General features: G+C 38.8%; 1 protein-coding gene across 1 annotated transcript in view; it reads right to left on the bottom strand.

Moving 5' to 3' along the window:
• The window catches only part of DNAAF3 (dynein axonemal assembly factor 3), a 123,115-nt gene that overhangs the window by 70,487 nt on the left and 24,909 nt on the right, over positions 1 to 27,719 (bottom strand). Inside the window, exons 5-6 of the mRNA XM_053689942.1 lie at positions 17,510 to 17,686; positions 17,004 to 17,126 (exon numbers count right to left, since the gene is read on the bottom strand). Coding sequence (XP_053545917.1) covers positions 17,004 to 17,126; positions 17,510 to 17,686 — 300 coding nt within the window. The remainder of the gene's footprint in view (positions 1 to 17,003; positions 17,127 to 17,509; positions 17,687 to 27,719) is intronic.

Raw genomic sequence — 27,719 nt, 5'->3', positions numbered from 1 at the left:
AGATATGATCTCTAACGCCCAGGGATCCTGGACATCTCTTGCCCAAGCCTGGGCGAAGAGAGAAAGTCTGCCCCCCACTAGATCCGTTTCCGGATCGGGGGCCCTCACTTCATGCTGTCTTAGGGGCGGCAGCAGGCTTTCTGGCCTGCTTGCCCTTGTTCCAGGACTGGTTAGGTTTCCAGCCCTGTCTGTAGCGAGCAACAGTTCCTTCCTGTTTTGGAGCGGAGGAAGTTGATGCTGCTCCTGCCTTGAAGTTACGAAAGGCACGAAAATTAGACTGTTTAGCCCTTGGTTTGGCTCTGTCTTGAGGATGGGCATGGCCCTTACCTCCAGTAATGTCAGCAATAATTTCTTTCAAACCGGGCCCGAATAATGTTTGCCCTTTGAAAGGTATGTTAAGCAATTTAGATTTAGAAGTCACATCGGCTGACCAGGATTTAAGCCACAGCGCTCTGCGCGCTTGAATGGCGAATCCGGAGTTCTTAGCCGTAAGCTTAGTTAAGTGTACTACGGCATCAGAAATAAATGAATTAGCTAGCTTAAGGACTCTAAGCTTGTCTATAATCTCATCCAATGGAGCTGAGCTAATGGTCTCTTCCAGAGACTCAAACCAGAATGCCGCCGCAGCCGTGACAGGCGCAATGCATGCAAGGGGTTGTAATATAAAACCTTGTTGAACAAACATTTTCTTAAGGTAACCCTCTAACTTTTTATCCATTGGATCTGAAAAAGCACAGCTATCCTCCACCGGGATAGTGGTGCGCTTAGCCAGAGTAGAAACTGCTCCCTCCACCTTAGGGACCATCTGCCATAAGTCCCGTGTGGTGGCGTCTATTGGAAACATTTTTCTAAATATAGGAGGGGGTGAAAAAGGCACACCGGGTCTATCCCACTCCTTGTTAATAATTTCTGTAAGCCTCTTAGGTATAGGAAATACATCAGTACACACCGGTACCGCATAGTATCTATCCAGCCTACATAATTTCTCTGGAATTGCAATCGTGTTACAATCATTCAGAGCCGCTAAAACCTCCCCTAGTAAAACACGGAGGTTCTCAAGCTTAAATTTAAAATTTGAAATGTCTGAGTCCAGTTTATTTGGATCAGATCCGTCACCCACAGAATGAAGCTCTCCGTCCTCATGTTCTGCAAATTGTGACGCAGTATCAGACATGGCTCTATTATTATCAGCGCACTCTGTTCTCACCCCAGAGTGGTCGCGTTTACCCCTAAATTCTGGCAATTTAGATAATACTTCAGTCATAACATTAGCCATGTCTTGCAAAGTGATTTGTAAGGGCCGCCCTGATGTACTTGGCGCCACAATATCACGCACCTCCTGAGCGGGAGACGAAGGTACTGACACGTGAGGAGAGTTAGTCGGCATAACTTCCCCCTCGTTGTCTGGTGAAATTTTCTTTACATGTACAGATTGGCTTTTATTTAAAGTAGCATCAATGCAATTAGTACACAAATTTCTATTGGGCTCCACATTGGCCTTTAAACATATTGCACAAAGAGATTCCTCTGTGTCAGACATGTTTAAACAAACTAGCAATTAGACTAGCAAGCTTGGAAAATACTTTTCAAATAAATTTACAAGCAATATAAAAAACGTTACTGTGCCTTTAAGAAGCACAAAAAACTGTCACAGTTGAAATAACAATGAACCAAATTAGTTATAGCAACCAAATTTTCACAGTAAATGCATTAAGTTAGCAAAGGATTGCACCCACCAGCAAATGGATGATTAACCCCTTAGTACCCAAAAACGGATAACAATTTAATATAAGCGTTTTTATCACAGTCAAAACACAGTCTCACAGGTCTGCTGTGAGTGATTACCTCCCTCAAATTAGTTTTGGAGACCCCTGGGCTCTGTAGAGACGTCCTGGATCATGGAGGAAGAAATAGGAAGACTGTAACTGAATTTTTACTGCGCAATAAAGCGCCAAAATAGGCCCCTCCCACTCATAATACAACAGTGGGGAAGCTCAGTAAACTGATTTTATTCATAAACAAACGACAGCCATGTGGAAAAATAATGCCCATAAAGTTTTATCACCAAGTACCTCAGAGAAAAACGATTAACATGCCAGTAAACGTTTTAAATATAAAATTATGAAATGTTATTAATAAGCCTGCTGCTAGTCGCTTTCACTGCAGTGGAGGCTCAAATATAAGTTAAATGTATACAGTATTTTCTTAGTGAAGTTCCATTCCCTAGAAATACCTCAGTGTAAACATACATACATATCAGCCTGATACCAGTCACTACTACTGCATTTAAGGCTGCACTTACATTACATCGGTATCAGCAGTATTTTCTCAGTCAATTCCATTCCTTAGAAAATAATATACTGCAACATACCTCCTTGCAGGTGAACCCTGCCCGCTGTCCCCTGTTCTGAAGTTACCTCACTCCTCAGAATGGCCGAGAACAGCAAATGGATCTTAGTTACGACCGCTAAGATCATACACAAACTCAGGTAGATTCTTCTTCTAATGCTGCCTGAGAAAGAACAACACACTCCGGTGCTGTTTAAAATAACAAACTTTTGATTGAAGAAATAAAAACTAAGTTTAACAACCACAGTCCTCTCACACGCCCTATCTATTAGTTAGGTGCAAGAGAATGACTGGGTATGACGTAGAGGGGAGGAGCTATATAGCAGCTCTGCTTGGGTGATCCTCTTGCACTTCCTGTTAGGGAGGAGATATAATCCCATAAGTAATGGATGACCCGTGGACTGACTACACTTAACAGGAGAAATTACCTTTTCCTCCCGTAATGTCGGAAATTATCTCAGCCAGACCTGGCCCAAACAAGGTCTTTCACTTGTAAGGGATCACCAAAAGCTTAGACTTAGATGAAACATCCGCAAACCAGGACTTCAACCATAAGGCTCTGCGAGCCAATATGGCAAAAACAGAAATTTTTTGCTTCTAGTTTAATAACCTGTAGGGAGGCATCCGTAATAAAAGAATTGGCCTTGATCCTATCCTGGATCTCTTCGAGGGGAGTGTCTGTCCAAAAAGAAACAGACAACGCGTCAAACCAGTATGCTGCCGCACTAGTGATGGTAGCAATACACACCGCAGGTTGCCATTGTAAACCCTGGTGTACATACATTTTCTTGAGTAACCCCTCTAATTTATTATCCATAGGATCCTTAAAGGAACAACTATCTTCTATGGGAATATTGGTCCTCTTAGATAGCGTGGAAATTGCCCCTTCTACCTTGGGTACCGTCTGCCAAAACGCCTTGATAGAGTGTGCTATAGGAAACATCTTCTTAAATATAGGGGATGGAGAAAAAGGGATACCCGGTCTCTCCCATTCCCTAGCAATAATCTCTGTAGCTCGATCTGGTACAGGAAAAACCTCCACCATGGAACGTATATCAAAATACTTGTTTAGTTTACTAGACTTCTTAGGATTGACTACGACAATAGTGTCGGAGTCGTCCAGGGTAACTAAAACCTCCTTAAGTAACAAAAGGTGGTGTTCGAGCTTAAACCTGAAAGAAACAACTTCAGTATCAGCCAAAGGAATTACACTGTCTGAGATTTCACCCTCAGATGCTACCGAAGTATCTTCCTCCTCAGATTTCTGGGAAGGAACATTCGGGATAGCCACTACTGTGTCAGCAACCTTACTCACTGATTGTTTACATTTCCTCTTGCGCTTTCCCTGCAGCATGGGAAAAGCAGACAACGCATCAGATACCGCTGAGGACATTAGGGAAGCGATGTCTTGCAAGCTAACTCCAGGTGGAGTAATAGAAGAAGCACAGGGCACTGGCTGTATGGACGCTAAATTTTGGGACGCTTGAGGAGAAAGCTGCGGCATATCTTGAACATTATCAGAAGACTCCTGAACAGCATCCGCCTTAGACAATGTTGGCTCAGGAAAAAGTCTATCCCTGTAATGTAAAGTTCTCTCAATACATGAGGAACAGAAAGGGATTGGTGGTTCCACATTAGCATCAAAACATAAAGTACATGTAAAATCTTGCAGGGCCTCTTGGTCCATCTTTATTCACCAGTAAACAGGATAAATAAACTGATTTTTTATTTAGAAAAAAAAACGTTACTGTTACTTTAAATTTTAAAACGAAACTGCTTTATTTTTCTGCAATAAAAATATAAAGTAGCACAAAACCACTCCGGACAACCTCTACACCTCAGCTTAGCTTTGCTGAGGTGCTTACCTGCCTGCCTGAAAACAGAGTGATTATCCTGCTAGAAAATCCTGACTCAACTGCTATCTTTCTGAAAGTGAAGACCGGTAACCGTTATTCCGCTAATGTCTGTGACGCAGCTATATCTCTGCACCATAACACAGGAAGTGAAGGGGGAAAAAACATAATTTATGCTTACCTGATAAATTTATTTCTCTTGTAGTGTATCCAGTCCACGGATCATCCATTACTTATGGAATATATTCTCCTTCCCAACAGGAAGCTGCAAGAGTCCACCCACAGCAAAGCTGCTATATAGCTCCTCCCCTAACTGCCATATTCAGTCATTCGACCGAAAACATGCAGAGAAAGGAAAAACCATAGGGTGCAGTGGTGACTGTAGTTCAAATGAAAAAATGACCTGCCTTAAAGTGACAGGGCGGGCCGTGGACTGGATACACTACAAGAGAAATAAATTTATCAGGTAAGCATAAATTATGTTTTCTCTTGTTAAGTGTATCCAGTCCACGGATCATCCATTACTTATGGAATACCAATACCAAAGCTAAAGTACACGGATGATGGGAGGGACAAGGCAGGTACTTAAACGGAAGTTACCACTGCCTGTAAAAAACCCTTTCTCCCAAAAATAGCCTCCGAAGAAGCAAGGTATCAAATTTGTTAAATTTGAAAAGTATGAAGCGCAGACCAAGACTCCGTCTTGTAAATCTGTTCAACAGAAGCCACATTTAAAAAAGGCCCAAGTGAAAACCACAGCTCTAGTAGAATGAGCTGTAATCATTTCAGGAGGCTGCTGTCCAGCAGTCTCATAAGCTAAATGAATTATGCTTTAAGTTAGCAAAGGATTGCACCCACCAGCAAATGGATGATTAACCCCTTAGTACCCAAAAACGGATAACAATTTAATATAAGCGTTTTTATCACAGTCAAAACACAGTCTCACAGGTCTGCTGTGAGTGATTACCTCCCTCAAATTAGTTTTGGAGACCCCTGGGCTCTGTAGAGACGTCCTGGATCATGGAGGAAGAAATAGGAAGACTGTAACTGAATTTTTACTGCGCAATAAAGCGCCAAAATAGGCCCCTCCCACTCATAATACAACAGTGGGGAAGCTCAGTAAACTGATTTTATTCATAAACAAACGACAGCCATGTGGAAAAATAATGCCCATAAAGTTTTATCACCAAGTACCTCAGAGAAAAACGATTAACATGCCAGTAAACGTTTTAAATATAAAATTATGAAATGTTATTAATAAGCCTGCTGCTAGTCGCTTTCACTGCAGTGGAGGCTCAAATATAAGTTAAATGTATACAGTATTTTCTTAGTGAAGTTCCATTCCCTAGAAATACCTCAGTGTAAACATACATACATATCAGCCTGATACCAGTCACTACTACTGCATTTAAGGCTGCACTTACATTACATCGGTATCAGCAGTATTTTCTCAGTCAATTCCATTCCTTAGAAAATAATATACTGCAACATACCTCCTTGCAGGTGAACCCTGCCCGCTGTCCCCTGTTCTGAAGTTACCTCACTCCTCAGAATGGCCGAGAACAGCAAATGGATCTTAGTTACGACCGCTAAGATCATACACAAACTCAGGTAGATTCTTCTTCTAATGCTGCCTGAGAAAGAACAACACACTCCGGTGCTGTTTAAAATAACAAACTTTTGATTGAAGAAATAAAAACTAAGTTTAACAACCACAGTCCTCTCACACGCCCTATCTATTAGTTAGGTGCAAGAGAATGACTGGGTATGACGTAGAGGGGAGGAGCTATATAGCAGCTCTGCTTGGGTGATCCTCTTGCACTTCCTGTTAGGGAGGAGATATAATCCCATAAGTAATGGATGACCCGTGGACTGACTACACTTAACAGGAGAAATTACCTTTTCCTCCCGTAATGTCGGAAATTATCTCAGCCAGACCTGGCCCAAACAAGGTCTTTCACTTGTAAGGGATCACCAAAAGCTTAGACTTAGATGAAACATCCGCAAACCAGGACTTCAACCATAAGGCTCTGCGAGCCAATATGGCAAAAACAGAAATTTTTTGCTTCTAGTTTAATAACCTGTAGGGAGGCATCCGTAATAAAAGAATTGGCCTTGATCCTATCCTGGATCTCTTCGAGGGGAGTGTCTGTCCAAAAAGAAACAGACAACGCGTCAAACCAGTATGCTGCCGCACTAGTGATGGTAGCAATACACACCGCAGGTTGCCATTGTAAACCCTGGTGTACATACATTTTCTTGAGTAACCCCTCTAATTTATTATCCATAGGATCCTTAAAGGAACAACTATCTTCTATGGGAATATTGGTCCTCTTAGATAGCGTGGAAATTGCCCCTTCTACCTTGGGTACCGTCTGCCAAAACGCCTTGATAGAGTGTGCTATAGGAAACATCTTCTTAAATATAGGGGATGGAGAAAAAGGGATACCCGGTCTCTCCCATTCCCTAGCAATAATCTCTGTAGCTCGATCTGGTACAGGAAAAACCTCCACCATGGAACGTATATCAAAATACTTGTTTAGTTTACTAGACTTCTTAGGATTGACTACGACAATAGTGTCGGAGTCGTCCAGGGTAACTAAAACCTCCTTAAGTAACAAAAGGTGGTGTTCGAGCTTAAACCTGAAAGAAACAACTTCAGTATCAGCCAAAGGAATTACACTGTCTGAGATTTCACCCTCAGATGCTACCGAAGTATCTTCCTCCTCAGATTTCTGGGAAGGAACATTCGGGATAGCCACTACTGTGTCAGCAACCTTACTCACTGATTGTTTACATTTCCTCTTGCGCTTTCCCTGCAGCATGGGAAAAGCAGACAACGCATCAGATACCGCTGAGGACATTAGGGAAGCGATGTCTTGCAAGCTAACTCCAGGTGGAGTAATAGAAGAAGCACAGGGCACTGGCTGTATGGACGCTAAATTTTGGGACGCTTGAGGAGAAAGCTGCGGCATATCTTGAACATTATCAGAAGACTCCTGAACAGCATCCGCCTTAGACAATGTTGGCTCAGGAAAAAGTCTATCCCTGTAATGTAAAGTTCTCTCAATACATGAGGAACAGAAAGGGATTGGTGGTTCCACATTAGCATCAAAACATAAAGTACATGTAAAATCTTGCAGGGCCTCTTGGTCCATCTTTATTCACCAGTAAACAGGATAAATAAACTGATTTTTTATTTAGAAAAAAAAACGTTACTGTTACTTTAAATTTTAAAACGAAACTGCTTTATTTTTCTGCAATAAAAATATAAAGTAGCACAAAACCACTCCGGACAACCTCTACACCTCAGCTTAGCTTTGCTGAGGTGCTTACCTGCCTGCCTGAAAACAGAGTGATTATCCTGCTAGAAAATCCTGACTCAACTGCTATCTTTCTGAAAGTGAAGACCGGTAACCGTTATTCCGCTAATGTCTGTGACGCAGCTATATCTCTGCACCATAACACAGGAAGTGAAGGGGGAAAAAACATAATTTATGCTTACCTGATAAATTTATTTCTCTTGTAGTGTATCCAGTCCACGGATCATCCATTACTTATGGAATATATTCTCCTTCCCAACAGGAAGCTGCAAGAGTCCACCCACAGCAAAGCTGCTATATAGCTCCTCCCCTAACTGCCATATTCAGTCATTCGACCGAAAACATGCAGAGAAAGGAAAAACCATAGGGTGCAGTGGTGACTGTAGTTCAAATGAAAAAATGACCTGCCTTAAAGTGACAGGGCGGGCCGTGGACTGGATACACTACAAGAGAAATAAATTTATCAGGTAAGCATAAATTATGTTTTCTCTTGTTAAGTGTATCCAGTCCACGGATCATCCATTACTTATGGAATACCAATACCAAAGCTAAAGTACACGGATGATGGGAGGGACAAGGCAGGTACTTAAACGGAAGTTACCACTGCCTGTAAAAAACCCTTTCTCCCAAAAATAGCCTCCGAAGAAGCAAGGTATCAAATTTGTTAAATTTGAAAAGTATGAAGCGCAGACCAAGACTCCGTCTTGTAAATCTGTTCAACAGAAGCCACATTTAAAAAAGGCCCAAGTGAAAACCACAGCTCTAGTAGAATGAGCTGTAATCATTTCAGGAGGCTGCTGTCCAGCAGTCTCATAAGCTAAATGAATTATGCTTTTTAACCAAAAAGACAGAGAGGCTGCTGAAGTCTTTTGATCTCTCCTCTGTCCAGAATAGACAACAAACAAGGTGAACGTTTGATGAAAACTGTAGTAGCTTGTAAGTAAAACTTTAAAGCACAAACCACGTCCAATATTGTGTAATAGACGTTCCTTCTTTGAGGAAGGATTAGGATACAAGCATGGAACAACTATCTCTTGAGTGATGTACTTGTTAGATACCACCTTAGGAAAAAACCCAGGTTGGTACGCAGGACTACCTTATCCGTACGAAGGACCAGATAAGGAGAATCACATTGTAACACAGATAACTTGGAGACTCTACGAGTCGAGGAATTAGCTACCCAAAAGGAACTTTCCAAGATAAAGATTGATATCTATGGAACAAAAAAGGTTCAAACAGAACTTCTTGAAGAACCTTAAGAATCAGGTTTAAGCTCCATGGCGGAGCAACAGTTTTAAACACAGGCTTGGATCTAACCAAAGCCTGACCAAATGCCTGAACGTCTAGAATACCTGCCAGACGCTTGTGCAAAAAAAATAGACACAGTAAAAATCTGTCCACTTTTAAGGAATTAGCTGACAACCCTTTTCTCAAAAACATCTTGGAGAAAAGATAATATCCTGGGAATCCAGACTTTACTCCATGAGTAACCCTTGGATTCATAACAATCAGATATTTACACCATATCTATGTTCAATTTTCCTAGAGACAGGCTTTCATGTCTGTATTAAGGTATCAATGACTGACTCGGAGAAGCCATGCTTTGATAACATCAAGCGTTCAGTCTCCAGGCAGTCCATCTCAGATTGATTCTATTTAGATGGTTGAAAGGACCCTGAGGTAGAGGGACCTATCTCTGAAGCAGAGACCGTGATGGAAAGGATGACATGTCCACCAGATCTGCATACCAGGTCCTGCGTGGCTACGCAGGCGCTGTCAAAAACACCAAAGCCCTCTCCTGCTTGGTCTTGACCTCCGGAGGAAATCCCACTCCCCCGGAAGAAAAGTCTGACGACTTAGAAAATCCACCTCCCAGTTCTCAACACCTGGGATATGGATAGCTGATAGACAAGAGTGAGTCTATGTAAGCCACAGTCGTGTATATTGTCCGACTGAGTATGATGTACCTCAGAGTTGCTAACTGAGGCCAAGTCTGAAGAGCATGGAATATCACTCCCAGTTCCAGAATATTTATTAGAAGGAGGGTCTCCTCCTAAGTCCACTATCCCTGAGCCTTCAGGGAGTTCCAGACTGCATCCCAACCTAAAAGGCTGGCATCTATTGTAACAATTGTCCCATCTGACCTGCGGAAGGTCATACCCTTGGACAGATGGACCCGACATAGTCACCAGAGAAGAGAATCTCTGGTCTCTTGGTCCAGGTTTAACAGGGGGACAAATCTGTGTAATCCCCGTTCCTCTGACTGAGCATGCATAGTTGCAGCGGTCTGAAATGTAGACGTGCAAACGGTACTATGTCCCTTGCCGCTACCATTAAGCCGATTTCATTCATGTACTGAGCCACCGAAGGGCGCGGATGGGATGAAAAAAACACGGCAGAAATTTAGAAACTTTGACAACCTGGACTCCGTCAGGTAAATTTTCATTTCTACAGAATCTATCAGAGTCCCTAGGAGGGAAACCCTTGAGATTGGGGATAGAGAACTCTTTCCTTGTTCACTTTCCACCCATGTGATCTCAGAAATGCCAGTACTACGTCCGTATGAGACTGGGCAATTTGGATGTTTGACGCCTGTATCAGGATGTCGTCTAAATAAGGGGCCACTTCTATGCCCCGCGGTCTAAGGACCGCCAAAGCGACCCCAGAACCTCCATAAAGATTCTTGGGGCTGTAGATATCCCAAAGGAAAGAGCTACAAACTGGTAATGCCTGACTAGAAAGGCAAACTGAAAAACGATGGTGATCTTTATGCATCACACTGTGAGGATAAGCATCCTTCAAATCCATTGTAGTCCTCTATTGACTCTCCTGGATCATAGTTAAGATGGTACGAATAGTTTCCATCTTAAATGACGGAATTCTGAGGAATTTGTTTAAGATCTTTAGATCCAAAATAGGTCTGAAGGTTCCCTCTCCTTGGGAACCACAAACAGATTTGAGTAAAAACTCTGTCCCTGTTCCTCTCTTGGAACTGGATGGATCTCGTACACAATGTAAGAATGCCTCCTTCTTTATCTGGTTTGCAGATAATTGTGAAAGGCGAAATCTCCCCTTTTTTTGGGGGGGAATCTTTGAAATCCAGAAGATATCTCTGGGATATAAATTCCAATGCCTAGGGATCCTGGGCATCTCTTGCCCACGCCTGGGCAAAGAATGAAAGTCTGCCCCCTATAGGATCCGTTACCGGATAGGGGTCCGTTCCTTCATGCTGCCTTAGAGGCAGCAGCAGGCTCCTTGGCCTGCTTATCTTTGTTCCAGGTCCGATTGTCTCCAGACCGCCTTGGACTGAGCAAAAATTCCCTCTTGTTTTGCCTTAGAGGAAGAGGATGCCACACCTGCCCTGAAGTTTTTAAAAGGTACGAAAATTAGACTTTTTTTTTTTTTTTTTGCCCTTGATTTAGACCTATCCTGAGGAAGGGCATGACCTTTTCCTCCAGTGATATAAGCAATAATCTCCTTCAAACCAGGCCCGAATAGGGTCTGCCCCTTGAAGGGAAGTTAAGTAGCTTATTTATTAAAGTCACGACAGCTGACCATGATATAAGCCATAGCGCTCTGCGCGCCAGTATAGTAAAAAACAGAATTCTTAGCCGTTAGTCTAGTCAAATGAACAAGGCATCAGAAAACAAAGGAATTGGCTAGCATAAGCTTGTCAAATATATTCATCCAATGGAGTCGCTTAACTGTAAAGCCTCATCAACAGACTCAACCCAGAACGCCGCAGCAGCAGTGACAGAAGCAATGTATGCAAGGGGCTGCAGGATAAAACCCTGTTGAATAAACATTTTTTATCCATTGGATCTAAAAAGCACAACTGTCCTCGTCAGAGGTAGTGGTACGCTTAGCTAGAGTAGAAACTCTTCTCTCCACCTTAGGAACTGTCTGCCAGAAGTCCCGTGTGGTGGTAACTATTAGAAAACATTCTTCTAAAAAATAGGAGGGGAAGAGAACAGCACACCTGGTCTATCCCATTCCTTATTAAAAAAATTTTTAGTAAACCTCTTTAGGTATTGGAAAAACATCAGTACACACCGGCACTGCATATTATTTATCCAGTCTACACAATTTCTCTGGCCCTGCGATTGTACACATTCATTCAGAGCAGCCAAAGCCTCCCTGAGCAACAAGTGGAGGTTCTCAAGCATAAATTTTAAATGTAGAAATATCAGAATCAGGTTAAATAATCTTCCCTGAGTCAAAAAAAAAAAATCACCCACAGACTAAGCATATTGTGAGGTAGTATCAAGGGAGTCAAAAGGTCTGACACGTGGGGAGAGTTAGTCGGCATAACTACCCCCACGACAGAATCCTCTGGTGATAATGTTTTTAAAGACAAAAAATGATCTTTATTGTTTAACATGAAATCAGTACATCTGGTACACATTCTAAGATGGGGTTCCACCATGGCTTTAAAACATAATGAACACAGAGCTTCCTCTATGTCAGACATGTTAGAACAGACTAATAATGAGACTAGTAAGCTTGGAAAACACTTTAAATCAAGTTAACAAGCAAATATATAAAACGTTACTGTGCCTTTAAGAGAAACAAATTTTGCCAAAATTTGAAATAACAGTGAAAAAAGGCAGTTAAACTAACAAAATTTTTACAGTGTATGTAACAAGTTAGCAGAGCATTGCACCCACTTGCAAATGGATGATTAACCCCTTAATACAAAAAACAGATTAACAAAACGAAAAATATGTTTTAAACAGTCATAACAGCTCCTACTTTTGAAGCCCTTTTGAGCCCTTCAGAGATGTCCTATAGCATGCAGGGGACTGCTGAGGGAAGCTGAATGTCACTGTTTGTAATTTTAACTGCACCAACTGTAACTTTTATACTATAACAGTGGAAAGCCTCAGGAAACTGTTTCTATGCAAAATTTAAGCCAGCCATGTGGAAAAAACTTAGGCCCCAATAAGTTTTATCACCAAACATATGTTAAAAAACGATTAAACATGCCAGCAAACGTTTTAAAACACATTTTTACAAGAGTATGTATCTCTATTAATAAGCCTGATACCAGTCGCTATCGCTGCATTTAAGGCTTTACTTACATTACTTCGGTATCAGCAGTATTTTCTTAGTCAATTCCATTCCTAGAAAAATATTTTACTGCACATACCTTATCTGCAGGAAAACCTGCACGCCATTCCCCCTCTGAAGTACCTCACTCCTCAGAATGTGTGAGAACAGCAAATGGATCTTAGTTACGTCTGCTAAGATCATAGAAAAACGCAGGCAGATTCTTCTTCCAAATACTGCCTGAGATAAACAGCACACTCCGGTGCCATTTAAAAATAACAAACTTTTGATTGAAGAATAAACTAAGTAGAAAGCACCACAGACTCTCACAACCTCCTATCTATGTTGAGGCTTGCAAGAGAATGACTGAATATGGCAGTTAGGGGAGGAGCTATATAGCAGCTTTGCTGTGGGTGGACTCTTGCAGCTTCCTGTTGGGAAGGAGAATATATTCCATAAGTAATGGATGATCCGTGGACTGGATACACTTAACAAGAGAAAAAGGCACGCAACAGAAAATGCAGTCTCAGCTAACCCCGCCCATTGTGGGGGCTACAAAGCTAATCTCCCGATCGGCTAAAAGTATTACCAAAGCCGCAGGGAGTAAAGCAATAATAAAAAACACCACCTCTGAGCCATATCTCCTCCTCCCCAGTGCCTGCTAATGGTGCCAATAATAAAAAGATCTCCCAAGCAATAGGTGTATGTCTCTTGTCCGACAATCATAATGTAAAGTGCCATCCTTTTATTTTCTGCAATGTGTCTCAGAAAAAATAAAGTTAGCACTTACCTTTAGACTTCTGCCAGGCAGCACAGCAGCTCACTAGGTTTGAGAAGGCCAGATCCCTCACATGGACCTGTGGATAAAAACAAAGACTGAGTAATTTTACTCAGGCTTGCACGAATAGGGCAGCATTAAATATATGGGAGGCGCAGTGAGGATTGTACCCCACAAGTTCCCATTGCTTGAAAGCCACCACTGCTCTACTGAAGAGACTAATTTGGACTATGGCTACACCCTAGGACAAAGCAGAACAATCTTAGAAAAATAATAAAATCTTGCTTAAAGAATCTTCTTGATAACAATCGATAGGAGGGCTCTTAATGGAAAAAGATGTTTCCAAAGAACAGAGTAAATAATATATGTTTAAGTAAGATTTAATATAACAAATAAAAATAAAATATGACAATTTAATAATGCGCTAAAAAAGATGCCGCAATCATATAACTACAGTAATTGATAGTACCTCTTAAAACAGTAGATAATCGTATAAAACAGTAATTGATAATACTAGTGGAACACAATAAAACCAATGACAGTTTGGCAACAATTATATAATGTGGCAAGATTGCTCCTGAGTTGCTACGGATAATAGGCTAGCAATAGAAAACTCGATACAATGTGTCCGCTATACAATGTTATATAACATAATCAAACCAATGTCACTTTTGCAACAATAGTGTAGTGGCAAGATCGCTCCTGAGCTGCTATGAATATTGTGATAGCAATAAAAAACTCAATGCATTAAATCCGTTATACAGTCTTATGTGAGTGGCAGTGGGGTCTGATAAACTTAAATACCCCCGATGTCTCAAAGGTAGACAATAGAGTTCTGGATATAGATTTTGTCACTGATACATGTACCTGGTTTTCTGGTTTCTCCAGACAGTTGTGAAGGGGCTCTTTTACCCAAACAAGTGAATAAAGCACTGGGGTGTATTCACACCATCAATGTTCAGAGCAAACAGTTAAATCCGTGTGTCCGAACTGACACTGAAGTAGTTCCGGTTATAAGGTCAAAAGGGCTCCGTGTGAATGAAATGCAGATTTGCGATTCTTAGCAATTGCACTAATAAACTAGTGATATTGTAAATATGTCTAATTGAAATAGTAGGTCCTTGGACAGGAATTACACATTTGGAGACTATTCAAGTATTTTAGGAATAGCTTGATGTACCTGCCCTAACTACTAGACAATATGACCGCACCAGCTGGGTGAATGAATATGTAGTATCCAAAGTAAGCACATTTCTACGCGTTTCAGCCACCAGGGGCCTTTATCTTGATCTTGATAAAGGCCCCTGGTGGCTGAAACACGTAGAAATTTGCTTACTTCGTATACTACATATTAATTCACCCAGCTGGTGCGGTCATATTGTCTAGTATTTAGGGAAGGTACATCAAGCTATTCCTAAAATACTTGAATAGTCTCCAAATGTGTAATTCCTGTCCAAGGACCTACTATTTCAATTAGACATATTTACAATATCACTAATTTATTAGTGCAACAACAATTGCTAAGAACCGCAAATCTGCATTTCATTCACACGGAGCCCTTTTGACCTTATAACCGGAACTACTTCAGTGTCAGTTCGGACACACGGATTCAACGGTTTTCTCTGAACATCAACGGTGTGAATACACCCCAGTGCTTTATTCACTTGTTTGGGTAAAAGAGCCCCTTCACAACTATCTGGAGAAACCAGAAAACCAGGTACATGTATCAGTGACATAATCTATATCCGGAACACTATTGTCTACTTTTGAGACATCAGGGGTATTTAAGTTTATCAGACCCCACTGGCACTCACATAAGACTGTATAACGGATTTAATGCATGGAGTTTTCTATTGCTATCACAATATTCATAGCAGCTCAGGAGCGATCTTGCCACTACACTATTGTTGCAAAAGTGACATTGGTTTGATTATGTTATATAACATTGCATAGCGGACACATTGTATCGAGTTTTCTATTGTTAGCCTATTATCCGTAGCAACTCAGGAGCAATCTTGCCACATTATATAATTGTTGCCAAACTGTCATTGGTTTTATTGTGTTCCACTAGTATTAACAATTACTGTTTTATACGATTATCTACTGTTTTAAGAGGTACTATCAATTACTGTAGTTATATGATTGCGGCATCTTTTTTAGCGCATTATTAAATTGTCAAATTTTATTTTTATTTGTTATATTAAATCTTTCTTAAAGGGACATTATACACTCATTTTTTCTTTGCATAAATGTTTTGTAGATGATCTATTTATATAGCCCATAAAGTTTTTTTTAAAAATAAATGTATAGTTTTGCTTATTTTTTTGAATAACATTGCTCTGATTTTCAGACTCCTAACCAAGCCCCAAAGTTTTATGTGAATACGGTCAGCTACCTTCTCCAGCTTGCTGCTGTTTGTATAAAGGGTCTTTTCATATGCAAAAGAAGGGGGAGGGGGGCGTCTTATTTCCCACTTGCAGTGGGCTTTCCAGATACCTTTTCAACAGAGCCAAACTGACAGCTTCTAAGTAAGTTTTTAAATAGTTTTATACTGGATTTTTATAACAGTATCTGTGCATCTTATTCTTTATAGTAGTGTCTATTACATGCAGTTAAATGAAAATGAGTGTATACTGTCCCTTTAAACATATGTTATTTACTCTGTTCTTTGGAAACATCTTTTTCCATTAAGAGTCCTCCTATCGATTGTTATCAATTTTATATTTTGATTGTATACATATATCAAGAGGAATCTGTTTTATATCCTTTTTATGATAATTTTTTAGATCCTTTTTATTTTAGAAACATATCCCATTCATTCATAATAATATATCATGAAATATTATATTAATCTATGATATATATCATTATCAATTTAATATTCATTCTCTTAGCTGTATAGCGCTATGCCATCCCCTTGCTTTTACTTCTATTCTGTTTTGGATGTATCTTTGAGGTTAGATCATCTATTTTGGGATTAGCAATTAAGAGATTGAGTGTAGTATCTTTAAATCATAACCCACTTCTCCTTTTAAAGAATCTTCTTTCCAACACCTAACTTGACCACTTCCTTGCTCTAACGTAGGCAAAGAGAATGACTGGGGTTGGAGGGAAGGGAGGTGATATTTAACATCTTTGCTGTGGTGCACTTTGCCGCCTCCTGCTGGGCAGGAGTGATATTCCCAATAGTAATTAGATGATCCGTGGACTCACTGTGTCATTAGAAAGAAATTAGTTAAATTGCCATGCTGTCTAGAGCAGTCTAATCCACCCCCCTTATCAGTGTTTAGCTACAAAAACACAGGCATTGTATTTCACAGCAGCTTATTTGCTTCTCGGCATGCTCCAGCAGATAATCATTGTGTACTTCTGCATTCTACCAAAGCAACAATAGATATAGATACAGTCATAGAAGGAAATGTGTGGGGGGAGTTAGAGCTGTACAATTTGGAAACTTAAAAGAAAGGGTTAATGGCGAGGCACTGCAGTATAAATTTGCAGGTAAAGTAATTAAAGTACATATTATATTTTGTCTCTATCCAAACTTGTTTTATGTCTCTTTTAGGAAAAATTAATTATGTTTAACCGATTTTTTTTTTTTTTTAATTATGTGTTTAAAACAAAAAAACTAACACAGGCAGGTGTACTTACTTGCACCACAGTCACTTGAGATGCCAAGGTTTTATTGGGGACATCATAGTTTCCTTCCCGATTCATAAATGCTACTCCATTTTCTCTCCAGTTGCAATATTCTCTGCTATGAATTACACCAGCCTACAGAAAAAAATGTAGTATTTGTGATTTAAATCTCTCATAAAGACTATTTTTATACTACCTGTATTACATTATTTTAGCAGATTCTAGATTTCTGGAGGAAAAATAAATCCAATGAATGTTAACTTTGAAGCTGAATATCTGTTCATAATGTTTCTAATGAATACAACAATGATCACATGCACTGTAATCATGTTCATCTATATGTACAAATAACGTTCAATGCTGATAGACATGAAGGTGCACTTACTTATTGACTTCAAAATGTTTGCCTTTTGTCTATCAAACAAAAATATTTGATATTGAATTGGTCAAAGCAAATGATGAAAGTGATATGAAAGTTGTATTCAACAACAGGCAAAAATAAACATAAAAAACCATACCCCTCGGTCTTGTAGCTTCATGGTGAGGTCCCAGTCATAAGCACCATTCCTGGAGTCATATCGTCTGCCCAGATACTGCCTGTTGCTTAGATCCCAAAAATTCTCAATTGGAAAAAGTTTGGGATCGGTCGTTCGCCAGAACTTAAACATATTTTCCAGCTCATCTCTTTCTTTGTACTGTGGTGATGGGAAAAGGAAACAAAAAGAGGGTACTGTTACATTAATCAGTAAACAAACATAATCTACATAAATATTTGGATAGTGACACAATTTTCACGGTCTTGGCTCTGTACACCACCACAATGGACTTTAAACAAAGCAATTGAGATGTGATTTAAGTGCAACTATCAGCTTTAATTCAAGGGATTACAAAAATATTATTGAACCGTTAAGAATTACAGCAATTTTCATATATAGTTGTCCCCCATCATTTTTATGGGCTGAAAAGTCTTTCTGCCTTCAGTTTTTTCTTCAGAAAGTGAAATGCTTGTTCAATTGGTTTGAGGTCAGGTGACTGACCCAGCAATTTAAGAATATTTCACTTCTTTCCCTTGAAAAGCTCTTTTGTTGCTTTCCCAATATGTTTTGGGTCAAACTGTCTATCAGTTCTGCAGCATTTGGTTAAATCTGAGCAGATAGTATAACTCTCTACCAAATTGTTGATTTGGCCAATTCTGCTATCTCTCTGATTATTCAGCCTAATGGTGGCCTGCTTTACTGGCCACCATTGGACATCATATTGAGAGTTCACAGCAACAGCGTCCAAAAGGGTAATTCCACATTTGTAATCAACTCCAGACATTTTAACTGATTAATTGTTAATTAAATAATGAGCTAACAGTCCATACTTGGCCATGAACCAGTTCCTCAGTCAACTGTCCAATTACTTTTGGTCCCTTGACAAGGAGGAGACTATGGGGCATATTTATCAAAGTGCGAGTGGACATGAAACGATGTAGCTATCATGTCCGCTGAACATCGATTAATGCCGACAGCTTATCATTGCACCAGCAGTTCACCAGAACTGCTTGTGCAATACCGTCCCCTGCAGATTCGCGGCCAATCAGCCGCTAGCAGGGTGTGTCAATTAACTTGATCGTATTCGATCGAGTTGATTTCTGTCCGCCGCCTCCGAGCAAGCGGACAAGTTATGGAGCCGCTGCCTTATAACTTTTGTTTCCGGCGAGCCATTCGGAGCTTGATAATTCGGCCCCTATATACATTTAAAAAAGGGCTATAATTCCTAAACCATTCCCCCAATTTGAATTCAAATACAGTTAAATTAAAGCTCACTGTATTTACACCAACATTCATTTTATAACTTCAACTCAACTTCAACAATTTTTTTTTCTAACTACTAAAATAACTATCAATTAAAAAACAGGAGCTGCTAAAAACGACTAGACGTGCCCCCGACATGTCTACAATTTTTATGCATTTTTAGTGTGAGCTATGTTTTAACCAGCTTTTAATAAATATATTGTTTTTAGCAGCTCCTGTTTTTTTTTATTAATTGGACATTTAATAGCAATGGAGATTGCTTCTTCAGTGAGCGCTACTGTCTAATAGATGGCTCTGTATGAGAATTGTTGCAGCATACTGTATATCCAGCTGCAATACAAGCGACAGGCAGAAGGAGTGATTACAGTTCCAACACAGGTGGAGAGAGTAGCTAACATGCCACGTGAGTCAGAGTGGATGAGAGGTGTTCATTGATCACTACGGAGACGGCTGGTTGTGAAGCAGTATTGTCCCGGTTAAGATAAGACAAGAATGCGGCTGGGGCAGGAGTAACTTTTCCTGTGTAGCATGGATATTCCAGCATCTTAAATAGCCATGAGTGGCAGCCTGCGACATCACGTGAGACAGTAAAAGTATCAATTAATATTATAACTGATGATGGAACGGTTTACTTGTATTTAGCATTTGATTGCTGGTTATTTAAAACAAGAATCTCTTTATTATTTAGTCAACCTGTATCCCTTACAAGAGGAAATTAGTGCTAAAATAACTATAACTTTATCAATGTCCAAATACTTATGGACCTAACTGTATATAAAACCTAGAAAAGTCCATGCAATTTAAAATCTTAAAAACGTACAAAACACCATGAAACAAATGAAAACAAGATGACAGAAAATTAAAGTCAGATAAAATGCCTTTTTAAATCTACTTCAATGCTGTAAATTAAATAAATGTATCTTTTTTTCTGAAATACAATCACTTGATATTCTTTAATTTTTTTCTTTCCAGGAATCGTGCTCTAGCCAAGTATCACATTAACTTACAAATAGGAATAAGCTACTTTATGAACATTGCCTTGTTTTGTGCTTTGGAAGCCTTTTATGGTCAATGTAATGTGCCAAAATGAAATGAACCAAGAAAGCAATTGGACAAGCTAATCACTTTTACATAGGTGTCCTAATTCCAACAAAACAGTGGCAGACTGAAATGCTGAGCTGCCACTGCGGGGTAATTTTTTCTGGTTGACAGACTAGAATCTACACAGTGTAGTACATTGTCTAAATGCTGTCTCCCAGTTCACCCCATATACTCACTCTGGTTGGTTCTTTATAAAGGCTATTTTCTTGCATGTAGTTGTACAGAAATAATAAAACTATATATTACTCCTTTACGTTACTGCTGACAAACTAAATGTGTGCAGTCCATTTATATACTTGTAGTAATGAGTAATAATGACACAAAACTGATAGAAGGTTCATTTTTAAGGGACACTTTCATGATTCAGATAGAGCAAGCAATTTTAAGCAACTTTCTAATTTACTCCTATTATCAATTTTCCTTCATTCTCTTGCTATCTTTATTTAAAAAGTAGGAATGTGATGCATAGTAGCCGGCCCATTTTTGGTTGAGAACCTGGGTAATGCTTGCTTATTGGTGGGTAAATGTAAGCCTCCAATAAGCAAGCACTATCCATGGTGCTGAACCTAAAATGGGCTGGCTGCTAAGATTTACATTAATGCTTTTAAAATAAAGATAGCAAGAGAACAAAGAAAAATTTATAATAGGAGTAAATTAGAAAGTTGCTTAAAATGTCATGCTCTATCTGAAACATAAAAGAAAAAAATTGGGTTCAGTGTTCGTTCAAGGAATTGACTTTTAGTATTAGTGATGTAGGTTCCTATTCCAAAATGTTTGAATTTCAAAGCTTTTTGAATATATATATATATAAGTGAAGCCGCCAAATCAATTTGAAAAAACACTGAAGTCATTTACATTATATTGCCAGGTTTAAGTGGGATTTTTACCAAAAAGCAAAGCGAAAACTATATCATATATATCACATGGCGTTTTTAGCAATATTTTTAGAGACCTTCATGGAAGCAAAATATAAGTGGCCAAAGCAAAATATTATATATAATGAATATGATGCATAATACATTTCAATACAGGTTTTTCCATTTAATCAACAATATCAATTTATGATGTATATCATTGTGATTCATTGTATAGTTAACATATTAAAACCTCCAAACCAATCATAATTGAATATTTAGAAGTTAGCATTTCAATTGTGTATAAGTTTCATAAATTTAAAAGTGTAATTTTAACTTTTTATTAACTAAACAAATGTTCAAGTTTTTAAACATGAACTGAATATACATAAGTAGAACATCAACAAACCACCATGGAAGAAGAAATGCTATTTGAAACAAAAATATGAAAAGTAAAAAAAAAAAAAAAACCTGATCAAAAAGTGTTTTCTTTTCGTATTGAATTGAATACCAGAGCCATACTGTACCGGTAAAAATGCATTTGAAAATCATAGGATAAATGGGTTATCTTGAGACTTTTGTACAATTTGCCACAGGATTTAATTAAAGGGACAGTCTAGTCAAAATTAAACTTTCAGGATTCAGATAGGGCATGTAATTTTAAAAAAGCTTTCCATTTTACTTTTGTCATCAAATTTGCTTTGTTCTCTTGGTATTCTTAGTTGAAAGCTAAACCTAGGTAGGCTCATATGCTAATTTTAAAAGGCATTGATGGCCGCCTCTTATCTGAATGCATTTGACAGTGTTTCAAAGGTAGAGGGCGTTAGTTTATGTGTGCCATATAGATAACGTTGTGCTCATGCCCATGATCTGGGCTGCATATGACATCCAACCACAAAAGGCTCACCAGTTGGAATCAACAGACTATCAATGCTATTCAGCAGAGTGCCTAGATGCAACCCAGATCATGATGTCATCAGTGGGCTGAGCTTAGCAGCCATTTCAAACTGACCAGAAACAATATTCATTTTAAAATAACTTTTTTACTGTTCCTGCTGCATGGTATAGAAAGGGTGCAGGAGGCTATTTTCAGCTTAATCTAAGGTAAGACTTGGAAATTGTTTCAAATTGTATGCTCTCTCTGAATATTGAAATCATTTTGGGGGGTTTCATGTCCCTTTACTTGTGACTTTTATATGGAAAATAATTAGATAAACTTTTCTAAAGCATTGTGATCAACCCTGCTATGATTAATACACATTATGCATTTTTAAAGAAGACCATTACTTCAAAGTATTCACAAATTAAATATTTTGCTTGTTTCTTAAAGAGATACTAAACACAAATTTTTACTTTCATAATTCAGATAGAGAAGGCAATTTTAGGCAACTTTCTAATTTACTCCTATTATCATTTTTTCTTTGAGCTCTTGCTATCTTTATTTGAAAAGCAGGAATGTAAAACTTAAGAGCCGGCCCATTTTAGTGGGCGTGAGGGCGCTAATTAAAGCTTAAGGAATCCAAAGTGTGTATGATATGACAACAGTGTGTCGTGTGATTATGTGAAGAGAATGATTTTCCTAAAAGTTTGAATTGAATAAACAGAAGTGCAATTCTATTGCAAGGCGGTGTGTCTATTTGTAACTGCTTGTTTCTATTAAGTTGAATAAAGAAGGCAATATGCAGCTATGTTGATATAACAGCTAATGTGAAAGGTCGTGAGTAATAGATGAATCTCTCATTTATCAAATATAAATGTATTAAACAAATGCTATTGCTGAATAAGAATTTTTAAGATAAGGGGACGTCTCCCCAAAATTAAAATACTAATATGTGACAAAAAAGCTAGAAAATAATGTTAAAATACATGCGCTACAATGTAGAATAAAAATTAAATCTCTGGTAGCAAGATCAGTGACACATATATATGTATAGAGCGAAACGCGTCGACTCTTGTGACCCTCAGTAACATTCAGAAACTATATGAAAAATTGTATATTCTACACATTGGAATAACTGATGTGACAGTGTAACCCGGGTTATCTCTTTATCAACAATCACTATAACAACAGAATCATCGCTCCTTTGAAGTACTCCTCCCCTGCGTGCAAGACACTAAGAGCAGGAAGATTTGGGATACTTTATTTCAAATAACTGAACTGCCAAACTATTGCTATATCATCTAGAACCGGAAAATCAAAGACCATATAGTGACGTCAGACGCCAAGAACATGCGGCGGGTCTGAGTCTCCAGTTGCATCGAGTCAGCAGTGTATGAACTTTGCACAGAAAGACAAGGTAACTCATACTATAAGTATCTAACAAATATCTTTGCTCATATAAAGATCCGATAAGCTTAAAAACATCCTAAAGACTTTGGACAAAAACGGAACAATTGTACCCTATTTGTTGCAGAATATTTCCTTGTAACGGTAAATACCGGTGTCACAGATCTTGCTACCAGAGATTTAATTTTTATTCTACATTGTAACGCATCTATTTTAACATTATTTTCTAGCTTTTTTATCACATATTAGTATTTTAATTTTGGGGAGACGTCCCCTTATCTTAAAAATTCTTATTCAGCAATAGCATTTGTTTACTAAATTTATATTTGAGATCATAGTTTCTCTTTTAGTTTTCTTTGTATGCAAATGTAAATATATCATGTATCAACTTATAGAACACTAATTAATTTTGCCTAGAGGTTTATCAACATTAATCAATTTTGCCTAGAGGTTTATCCACACTAACCCTATTTTCGTTGGTCTATTTATACACGCTATCTACTTTATTTCACACATAATTATTTAATTCACATCCTCTTTGCCCTCACAATTCTAATCGGTATTTTTGCACATCGCACCTATTCCAGTGTCCAGTTTGGAACCTAGGAGAGATTCATCTATTACTTACGGCCTTTCACATTAGCTGTTATATCAACATAGCTGCATATTGCCTTCTTTATTCAACTTAATAGAAACAAGCAGTTACAAATAGACACACCGCCTTGCAATAGAATTGCACTTCTGTTTATTCAATTCAAACTTTTAGGAAAATCATTCTCTTCACATAATCACACGACACACTGTTGTCATATCATACACACTTTGGATTCCTTAAGCTTTAATTAGCGCCCTCACGCCCCACTTTTTTTCAATTTAAATTTAAAGTTAGAAGGACTTTTCTTTTGTGAGGTGTTTGGAATCGTAGTTTCCAGCGCTCTACTTATCTCACTCACTCCGGCCCATTTTAGGTTCAGTACTCTGGATAGCGCTAGCTTAAAAATGGGCCGGCTCCCAAGCGTTGCATTCCTGCTTTTCAAATAAATATAGCAAGAGAACAAGTAAAAATTGATAATAGGAGTAAATTAGAAAGATGCTTAAAATTGCATGCTCTATCCGAATCATTAAAGAAAAATATTGGGTTTATTATCCCTTTAACTTTTTTTGTGCAAGACCAACTCACCATCAATATGACAAAATGACCATATCAGGCCCCAGACCATATGCATATTTCTAGTATTCTAAACATAAATACTTTTTTTGACTACCAAAATGTTCTAAATACATGAAGTGTAAAGACCAATACAAAGCTTTTGAAAGGCATATGCTAAAACATGCAACACAGACACTATACAGTTAAATCAATGTATTCTACATTTCCATCAAAGACTTTGAGTTAAGAGGTACAGATCTATTTCAAAATAGATGGAAGGAATTCACAAATAATCTGGGACTTTGATGACGGTCTCTTTAGTCCATTCATAAATACTACTCAGAAAGATGAAAGGACCGAAGCAGGTCCTACATTATATAAAGCAAAGCAGAAAAAAACATCATAATAACAAAAAATGAAATTCATAACAGTGCTTGTGTAACCACATACTGCTCAAATATACAAGCTAGCATCAATTAACCCTTTAAGGACACAGCTTTCAGTTTGCTCAATTGTTTTATGACGGAAAAATTCCGTCATATGTCCTTAAGAGGTTAAAGGGACACAGGATACTTCTTATTCTTGAACTCTTTAAATTGAAAGTGGCAATTAAAACCACTTTTAAATGTTAACCCCTTAACGACAAAGGACGTACGCCACACGTCCTCAAAAAAAATACAGTTAATGACCGAGGACGTGGGGCGTACGTCCTTGGTCTGGAAAGCAACTGGAAGCGATCCTGCTCGCTTCCAGTTGCTTTCCGGTTATTGCAGTGATGCCTAGATATTGAGGCATCCTGCAATAACCTTTTTTAGCAATCCGGTGCAGAGAGAGCCACTCTGTGGCCCTCTCTGCACCGGACATCACCGGCTAAATTTGTTGGTGGGTGGGAGCCGGTTCGGGAGGCGGGTGGCGGCCATCGATGGCCCTGATGATTTGTATGGGGGCGGGATCGTGGGCGGGGGTGATCGGAGGCGCGCACGGACGCGCGTGCACGGGAGGGCGGGGGCGTGCACGGGGAGGGAGCGGGTGGGAACCGCTACACTACAGAAAAATGATGCATTAAAAGTTTTAAAAAATAGTATTTATGTATATAAAAATACATTAATCAGGGGGTGGGGGATTGGTCTGTGGGCGGGGGGGGGGGGAAGCTACACTACAGAAAAAGAAAATAACAATTAAAAAAAAAAACATTTCTCTTGCAAACTGGGTACTGGCAGACAGCTGCCAGTACCCAAGATGGCCCCCAATAAGGCAGAGGGGGGGGGGTTAGAGAGCTGTTTTGGGGGGGATCAGGGAGGTTGGGGGCTAAGGGGGGATCCTACAAAGTGGCATATGTAAATATGCTAAAAAATGTATTATTATTTTTTAAAAAAAACTTTTATTTTAGTACTGGCAGACTTTCTGCCAGTACTTAAGATGGCGGGGACAATTCTGGGGTGGGGTAGGGAAGGGAGCTGTTTGGGAGGGATCAGGGGGTCTGATGTGTCAGGTGGGAGGCTGATCTCTACACTAAAGCTAAAATTAACCCTGCAAGCTCCCTACAAACTACCTAATTAACCCCTTCACTGCTAGCCATAATACACGTGTGATGCGCAGCAGCACTTAGCGGCCTTCTAATTACCAAAAAGTAACGCCAAAGTCATATGTGTCTGCTATTTCTGAACAAAGGGGATCCCAGAGAAGCATTTACAACCATTTGTGCCATAATTGCACATGCTGTTTGTAAATAATTTCAGTGAGAAACCTAAAATTGTGAAAAATTTAGCGTTTTTTTTAATTTGATTGCATTTGGCGGTGAAATGGTGGCATGAAATATACCAAAATGGGCCTAGATCAATACTTGGGGTTGTCTACTACACTACACTGAAGCTAAAATTAACCCTAGAAGCTCCCTACATGCTCCCTAATTAACCCCTTCACTGCTGGGCATAATACACGTGTGGTGCGCAGTCGCATTTAGCAGCCTTCTAATTAGTAAAAAGCAAAACCAAAGCCATATATGTCTGCTATTTATGAACAAAGGGGATCCCAGAGAAGCATTTACAACCATGTATGCTATAATTGCATACTTTTTTGTAAATAATTTCAGTGAGAAACCTAAAGTTTGTGAAAAAAATTGTGAAAAAGTGAACAATTTTTTTTATTTGATCGCATTTGGTGGTGAAATGGTGGCATGAAATATACCAAAATGGGCCTAGAACAATACTTTGGGATGTCTTCTAAAAAAAAATATATACATGTCAATGGATATTCAGGGATTCCTGAAAGATATCAGTGTCCCAATATAACTATCGCTAATTTTGAAAAAAAATGGTTTTGAAATAGGAAAGTGCTACTTGTATTTATGGCCCTATAACTTGCAAAAAAAGCAAAGAACATGTAAACATTGGGTATTTCTAAACTCAGGACAAAATTTAGAAACTATTTAGCATATTTTTGGTGGTTGTAGATGTATAACAGATTTTGGGGGTCAAAGTTAGAAAAAGTGTGTTTTTTTCCATTTTTTCCTCATATTTTATAATTTGTTTTATAGTAAATTATAAGATATGATGAAAATAATGGTATATTTTGAAAGTCCATATAATGGCGAGAAAAACGGTATATAATATGTGTGGGTACAGTAAATGAGTAAGGGGAAAATTACAGCTAAACACAAACACCGCAGAAATGTAAAAATAGCCTTGGTCCCAAACGGACAGAAAATGGAAAAGTGCTGTGGTCATTAAGGGGTTAAAGCATTCAAAAGAGAAATACATTTTTTATTGCCCAGTAAATCTTTCTTCACATTCAGACTAACACTATGGGGCCGCTTTAACAAGGGCCAAATATCCCCTGATCCTCGTTTCCGTGTGAACCTTCAGGCTCGCCAGAAACAGGAGTTAAGCTGTCCGCTGCCTCATACAATCAGCAAATCTGCAGCGGGCGGCATTGCACAAGTAGTTCACTAGAACTGCATGTGCAATGATAAATGCCGACAGCGTATGCTGTTGGCATTTATCGATGTCTGGCGGACATGATCACTTCAGCGGATCATGTCCGCCAGACATTTGATAAATTGGCCCCCATATATAAGGTGATTTTTAAAAAGGACAGTAAAGTCAAAATTACATTTTCATGATTCAGATAGAGCATGCAATAAAAATAAAAAAAACTTTACAATTTATTTATATGATCAAATTAGTTTCATTCATTAGTCATCCTTTGCTGAAAAGATGCAATGCACTACTGTGAGCTAGATGAAGACATCTGTGAGCCACTGACAAGAGGCATATATGTGCTAACACTAATCATCAGATAACTCCCAGTAGTGCAGTAATGCCTACTTAGGTATGCTTTTCAACAAAGGATACCAAAAGAACAAAGCAAATTTGAGAATAGAAATAATTTAGAAAGTTGTTTAAAATTACATGCTCTTTCTGAATCATGAAGGCTTAATTTTGTCTTTACTCTCCCTTTAAGCACATATTAATAGGTTTGTCCCATGTTAATTTTCCACTGTACTTGAAACTGCTTTTTAACTATTGGAGATTCAAT

Source organism: Bombina bombina, chromosome 8, assembly GCF_027579735.1.
Source record: "Bombina bombina isolate aBomBom1 chromosome 8, aBomBom1.pri, whole genome shotgun sequence".
NCBI lineage: Eukaryota > Metazoa > Chordata > Amphibia > Anura > Bombinatoridae > Bombina > Bombina bombina.
This window is presented reverse-complemented; position numbering and strand designations above follow the sequence as displayed.